This window comes from Stegostoma tigrinum, chromosome 20, assembly GCF_030684315.1.
Source record: "Stegostoma tigrinum isolate sSteTig4 chromosome 20, sSteTig4.hap1, whole genome shotgun sequence".
Classification (NCBI taxonomy): domain Eukaryota; kingdom Metazoa; phylum Chordata; class Chondrichthyes; order Orectolobiformes; family Stegostomatidae; genus Stegostoma; species Stegostoma tigrinum.
This window is the reverse complement of record NC_081373.1, coordinates 15,258,488-15,264,579: the sequence shown is the minus strand read 5'-3', so window position 1 is coordinate 15,264,579 and position 6,092 is coordinate 15,258,488. Positions and strand designations below refer to the sequence as shown.

Sequence of the window (6,092 nt, the reverse complement as noted above, 5' to 3'; positions counted from 1 at the left end):
TCACATCTAAGGAGAGAGTTAAATCTGCTACATACTGTTGTCTCAAATCTGTGAACACGCGTTTCTCAGTGAATGTGTTACAAAGGCGGGCCTATTGGGATGTAAATGATTTGCTTTTTTTTTGAAAAGGTTTAACATGACTGAGGGGGTCCATTAGATCTCACACGCGTAGCTTTAGTAAATTAGCGAGCTCTAGGCTGGTATCTCTCGGCTGGAGATTGAAATCTCCAGTCTCTGTGCCCGCAACCAGTAGTCCCAACCTCTCCGGCTTTTTTTGTTTTTAAAAAAGGCATTTACACCATATATTTAAAAAAACAAATCCCGCCAGCATTTCTAAAATAAAGCACATACAAAACAAAACTGTGAATGTTTACAAGTATTCAATTTTCCATTTAAAAATTAACCTACAGGACAAACGCGACGGAATTTGTTCTTTTTTTAAAAAAAGATTTTTTTTCCAAAAAATAAATTCACAAACCACTGTGAGGAATCTCAAAAATAGGTTTTAATAGGATATATTGAAGAGGCAGAATTTCTCGGAGCGCTGTATAATAAATTGTCTGGAGAATGTATCGACAAAAAAAGGAAATATCTAGAAAGTTACAAGGAAGTCCAGTCTTTTTGATCTCTTAAAAATAATAGCGTCGTGCAGATTTGCGACATGCAATTCCAAAGGAGGGGGAAAAACCCGGCCTATACTCTTTCACTAAAATCAAGGAGAAAGGATTGAAGGAAGAAAAAGCATTCTTATAAATCCCATCTCGAAACTGCTGCACAGCAACAGGGACGTGGGGGCTCATTATTTCGACCAGAGGACCACATTTTTAAAAACCAGCAAAAGAAAACCCAGTCCATTCTTAATCTAGAAAGAATTGCGCTGAATTTATCATTTCTACAAATTATGGAAGAGCTGATGAGGGCTCAATGATTGGACTTCTGCCGAATCTGCATCCGTTTCTTAGTGTGGAGGATTAATTATTGCTTTGTTTAAAAACGATTCTGGGATTATTCTACCTCGCGTTGAGCCCGTTTCTAAGTAGAGAATGAGAGAGCATTTACTGGTTCAATCCCCGAACATGCTTTGATTTGAATGATGGAGAAAGTCTTTCTCTCTTTTTTTGGAATAGATTTTGTAAGTTTTTTTTAGAAAAAAAAGAACAAATGAGGCAAAGAGTATGTGTGAGAGAAGCAAAATTAAAAAAAAAACAGGAGGGAAATCAGTCATCGACATCAATCTCCTCTTCCTCTTCATCCTCCTCGGAATAGTCCTTTCTGGGCGGGTGTCCCACTGCGAGCGATGAAGGGGAGATGTGGGCATCTGGTGTTTTGGCGTGGGCACTTTTCAGTGGGATAGGAGACTGCGATCTGGACTGACTGCCGATTTCCGCCGCAGTTTGCTCTATTTCGCCCATTTTGGTAATTTTGTCTAGCTCACTCGGGCCGAGATTCTTCGCTGACTCCACGTCCGCTTTCATCTCCTCCAGGTCTCTTTTGAGTTTGGCCCGGCGATTCTGGAACCAAGTGATGACCTGAGCATTGGTCAGGCCGAGCTGCTGAGCGATCTGATCCCGATCAGCCGGTGAGAGATATTTCTGATACAGGAAACGCTTCTCCAACTCATATATCTGGTGGTTGGTGAACGCGGTCCGGGACTTTCTGCGCTTCTTTGGAGTCGATCTTTGGCCAAAGATAGAGAGACCATCTCTCCCTGTTAAAACAGACCCTTTTTAGAACAGAGAAAAGAGGGATTTCAAGACCATTTCACCTCGGAGCAAACCTGTTACAGTTTATTTAAAACCAACCCGCAAACGAGAAACATTCAGGCACATAGACTTCGCTCTGACACTCAGCACCAGGTCTCACTAGAATCTACTCCCTGTATATCCATCACTCTGAGGGTAAAATATATTCATGGCTTGGGTTAAACTAAATTCCTCGTCTTCTGTTTCCCCACCGATATCGCACTCGAATTAAAATATACTGACCCAGGGGAATTAAAAAAAACGAACTATTATCTGCAAAGTTGGGATGGAAGATTTTACAGAAACAGAAACAAGGCACAATTCTCTGTCTCTCTCTCTCACTTTCACCCGCTATCATTCTGCCCTGTTCCAGTCTCGCATAATTATACAAAACGAGGACAATTTTCCTTACTCGATCTGCTTGAGATCCTGACCAGGTAACGAAATATTTCAACGAAACGGCTATTGTCGCCTTTCAAACTTTGTCTCCCGAACAGCTTCGTACGGTAATTACTAATTTGTGAACCGCGCTTGTAATTTTTCTTTACATGTATTTGGTCGTAAAGTTATTTTATTTTTGAAGAACAAAAACAAAATGAAGCTCACCTTCAGCCGCTTGCAAGACACTGACTTCTAAACCTTTAAAAGTTTTACTCGCTAATTCCTCCAAGGCACAGAGCGGGGAGGTCTGGGTCAGAACCCCGGCCCGGTTATTCAAGGGGATAGCCGAAGCTGTGTGTTTGTCCGCCGCAGACAGGAGATGGTTGGATCCGCACAAAGTGTAGCCTCTCCGCACCGACGGTTTGTTGAGAATGTCTTCAATACTGAAGGGAGTTAGCGGTTTGTTGGAGTTAGCCGGGGGCGGTAAATGATCAAGAGGACTCCTTCTCCGTTCTTCAACAGAAGAATGTAAGGTGCCAGAGGAAGATTTGGCCTCTTCTTTCGAACTCATTCTTGGCATTAAGTGTTCACTCCCACCCCTCCCCTTCACACACACACACACACTCAAACACACACACACACACACACACACACACGCACACCCCAACGACAACACTCAACAGAACAGGGGATCCGCAAAAGTTGAAGCTAACTTCACAGCCGCTGTCTCCAAGGAGCTAGGTTCCCTCTGAATCCGGTGGAGGACCGGTGGTCGAGCAGAAGCGGGACGGTGAATGATAAAATTCACACAAGATACAAGCGCGGTCCCCAGTCCAGCCTCTCCTCCTCTTCCTCCCTCTCTCTCTCTCTCTCTGTCTCTCTTTCTCTCTCTCTCTCACGCTCCGGCCTGTTCTGTCACATCAAGTATGCAGACAAGCGAATAATATTCTCTTTAGAGTGAGAAAGGAGGGAGAGACGGGGCAATTGACGATTGCTAACAAGTTATTGTTGATTGGGTGGTAATCAATTATATGCAATGCCACTTTCTCTCCCTCTGCTATCTCGCTTTTCTATCCAATGCGGACGAAGCTTAGCTGAAAACACCATTAATTACTAGTCCGAGAGAGTAGGAGGGGCTCCTCTGAATTATAACGCTTTAGACACTTGTCACCCTTATTCCAGTTTGTTTGTTTGTTCATATATATTTATAAATTAATTATGTGTTATTTTAGGATCTGAGATCCTAAGTAAGCCGCCTTTGATATGTTATAAACTCGCCACCAGGAACATTTAGCATTGAAAATGTCCAAAGTTCGTTTTATCTTAAACTACTATTTTAATATTGTTACATCTCCATTCGAGTGGAGCTGTGCTTGAAGAGGTAAGGTCCAATTTCATTTCTGATCATTTCGCTAAATGTTGTGATATTTCCGCCGCATTGCAAAACATATCCGTTCTTTTTGCGTTCGAACATTTCGAGATTCTTTGAGAGAGAGAGTGAGAGAAATTAAATATCGAAATAATACCGGGAGATTGAAATGTAAATACAAATCAGATCGTGGAAATCCGATCTCAGTGGAGTCAGTTCAGGCTGATGGAGGGGGGTAACAGAATGACAATCGGAAAATATTTGATGAAACGTTAAAAAGGACTCGATTATCCACCGGTTAATGATCGGGATTACAACACGCTTTCGCCGTTTCTCAATCCACACACCTCTAATGGAACAGCACAGGGTCCCATTACATACCCAAATCTCCCAAGGCCGTTGGTCTAAACTGGATTCCCAGTCCCACATATTTATTTCACCAATGAAAATGTGACTGCGTTGTAACTAAAAAGGGGAGAGCATTTTTGCAAAGGGGGTTCGAGCCGGAAGGCAGCTTTTCTGTTTATATGTAAGCAAAGCGAGGGAGCTGCGGATTGCTGTGTGTATCTTGGGCATTGTGTTTGATCCGGAGCCCAGTCCGGTATATGTTAGCGGAGAGGGAGAGCTCCTAGTTCGGAGCCGGCGGAACTTGACTCTGATACAGACTTTGAATCACTGTTTTTATTATTGCCAGTTAATTTATATACACTGAAATGCGAAATCTATCTCTCCTTGATAGGATTTCAAATTATTCCGCATAAATCATTTAAATTAAAAAACACACACAGAATTCTGGAGTTAGGAGGCGGAGCTTAGGGCTGCAAAATTCACAGCCGGTTCTACCTCTGCTCTCTCTGAACCTCTCTTTAATCTTTTACTGAAGTTTAATACGGTACTTTGCGGTTAGATGGGGTTCGCATATTGACTCCTCCCCCTGGTTTCTGAAACCACCAGCTCCCTGAGTTCCCTCAAACCCACTGAAATCCTGCAAATGTTTCTTTTCCTTGTTCTGAGATTAGAACAGTTCTAGAGAGGGGTTGCTGCAGGAAATAATGATATTCTGGCTCGGGTTTAACACAATCCGATTAAACCCGACAATAACCCATCATTGAAGGTTACCCCTCAATGTTGGCCGAGTTCCTTCACTGATCCCCGTCTAAAACACCATCTATTCGCCAGCTTTTCACAGAGATAGCCAACGGCTTCTCCACATGACCAGTCCAGAATTCCGTCAAATGAATCTGCCTCCATTACTCAGGAATCAATCCATTGCCCCTCTCTGATATATTTAGAAGTATAACGAAATATTTCCGCTCTTGCAGATAGCACGCTGCCGTTCATTTTATCGCAATCTCCCGTCAAATCTCCCAACAATGAGTTATTAGTTGTGAATGTGTGTGTGAGTGAGAGAACGGAGTGAGCGTATGTCTGTGAGTGTGAATTCAAGAAAGGCATATTTGACTGAGTGTGACTTAAAAGAGTGAGTATGTGTTAGAGAGGGCGAATGTCTGTGAGTGTGTGAGAGGGGTGAGAATATGAAAGTGTATGAGAGGTGAATCTATCTCCTGCTGATGTTGTGTCCGTCAGTGAGAGAGAATGAAGGGTGAGTGTGTGCCTAAGTGGATGTCAGCGAGGGAGAGTGATGAGTGTGTGTGTCTGTGAATGTGTGATTGAGAGATGAGTGTGCATCTGTGAGTTTATGAGTCAAAGGGATGACTGTATCTAAGTGTGACACAGAGAGATGTGTGTGTCTCTGAGTGTGAGAAAAGTGAGTTTCTCTAACTGTGAACGACAGGGTGAGAGGAGTGAGTATGTGCCTGAGTAACAGAGGGTGATTTTATGTGAGTGAGAGGAGTGAGTATTTGCCTGTGTGTGAGAGTATCTGCCAGTGTGAGTGACAGAGAGGGGTGAATATAGGTCCGTCAGTCAGTGAATGTGAGTATGAAAAAAGAGGCCCTTAATTCCAGATTTTTATTGATTTCAAATTCCACCATCTGCCACGGCAGGATTTGAACTCAGGTCCCCAGAACATTAGCTCAGTTGCCGTATTAATAGTCTGGTGTAATACCACTAGGCCATTGCGTCCCCAATATGGGGGGGGGGGGGGGGTAAGTGTGTAACAGACAGGGTGATCATGTGACAGACAGGCTGAGTGTGTTGGCAAGGAGGGTGATTCTGTGTCTCTGAGTGAGTGTGTGAGAGAGGGTGAGAGTATGTCTGAGTGAGTGTGCGAGAGACGATGTGTGTGAGAGTTGTGCGTCTTTGAGCGATTGTGTGAGAGAGGGTGAGTGTGTCTGCGTGTGTGAGAGAAAGAGGATGCATGCATTTGTCTGTGTGAATGTGTGAGAGAGGCTGAGTGCGTGTGAAAGTGTGTGAGAGAGAAAGCGAGTGTGAGAGATTGTGTTTCTCTGAGTGTGTGAGGGTGAGTGTGCGTCTGAGTGTGTGCATGTCTCTGACTGAGCTTGTGAGAGTGAGGGTTTATGTGTGCCTGAGAAGCTGCGTGTGAGTGTGTGTGTGTGTGTGAGAGAGAGAGAGAGGTGAGTGTGTGAGAGAGAGGGTGTGTGTGAGAAACAGTGAGCGTGTGTGAGAGAGGGTGTGTG

At 43.8% G+C, this 6,092-nt stretch overlaps 1 protein-coding gene across 2 annotated transcripts; it reads right to left on the bottom strand.

Annotated features, from left to right (window-relative positions):
* Positions 1 to 544: 544 nt before the first annotated feature.
* Positions 545 to 2,991, bottom strand: LOC125461947 (transcription factor LBX1-like). 2 transcript variants are annotated; one of them, XM_048551348.2, is made up of 2 exons: positions 2,349 to 2,991; positions 545 to 1,723 (listed from the first exon to the last, which is right to left on the bottom strand). In XM_048551348.2, exons 1-2 carry the CDS (start codon positions 2,701 to 2,703, stop codon positions 1,218 to 1,220), a joined length of 861 nt encoding a protein of 286 aa, XP_048407305.1. In that variant the 5' UTR covers positions 2,704 to 2,991; the 3' UTR covers positions 545 to 1,217. The 2 variants fall into 2 exon arrangements, with proteins under 2 accessions (XP_048407305.1, XP_048407306.1); XM_048551349.2 differs by having other exon boundaries at positions 545 to 1,708.
* Positions 2,992 to 6,092: the final 3,101 nt, after the last annotated feature.

Excerpts from the sequence above, each read along its gene's own strand:
- LOC125461947 (XM_048551348.2), bottom strand. The coding sequence starts at position 2,703 with ATGCCAAGAATGAGTTCGAAAGAAGAGGCCAAATCTTCCTCTGGCACC. Across the intron at positions 1,724-2,348 it reads TGTCTTGCAAGCGGCTGAAG|GGTCTGTTTTAACAGGGAGA; the intron begins GTGAGCTTCATT and ends TGTTCTAAAAAG.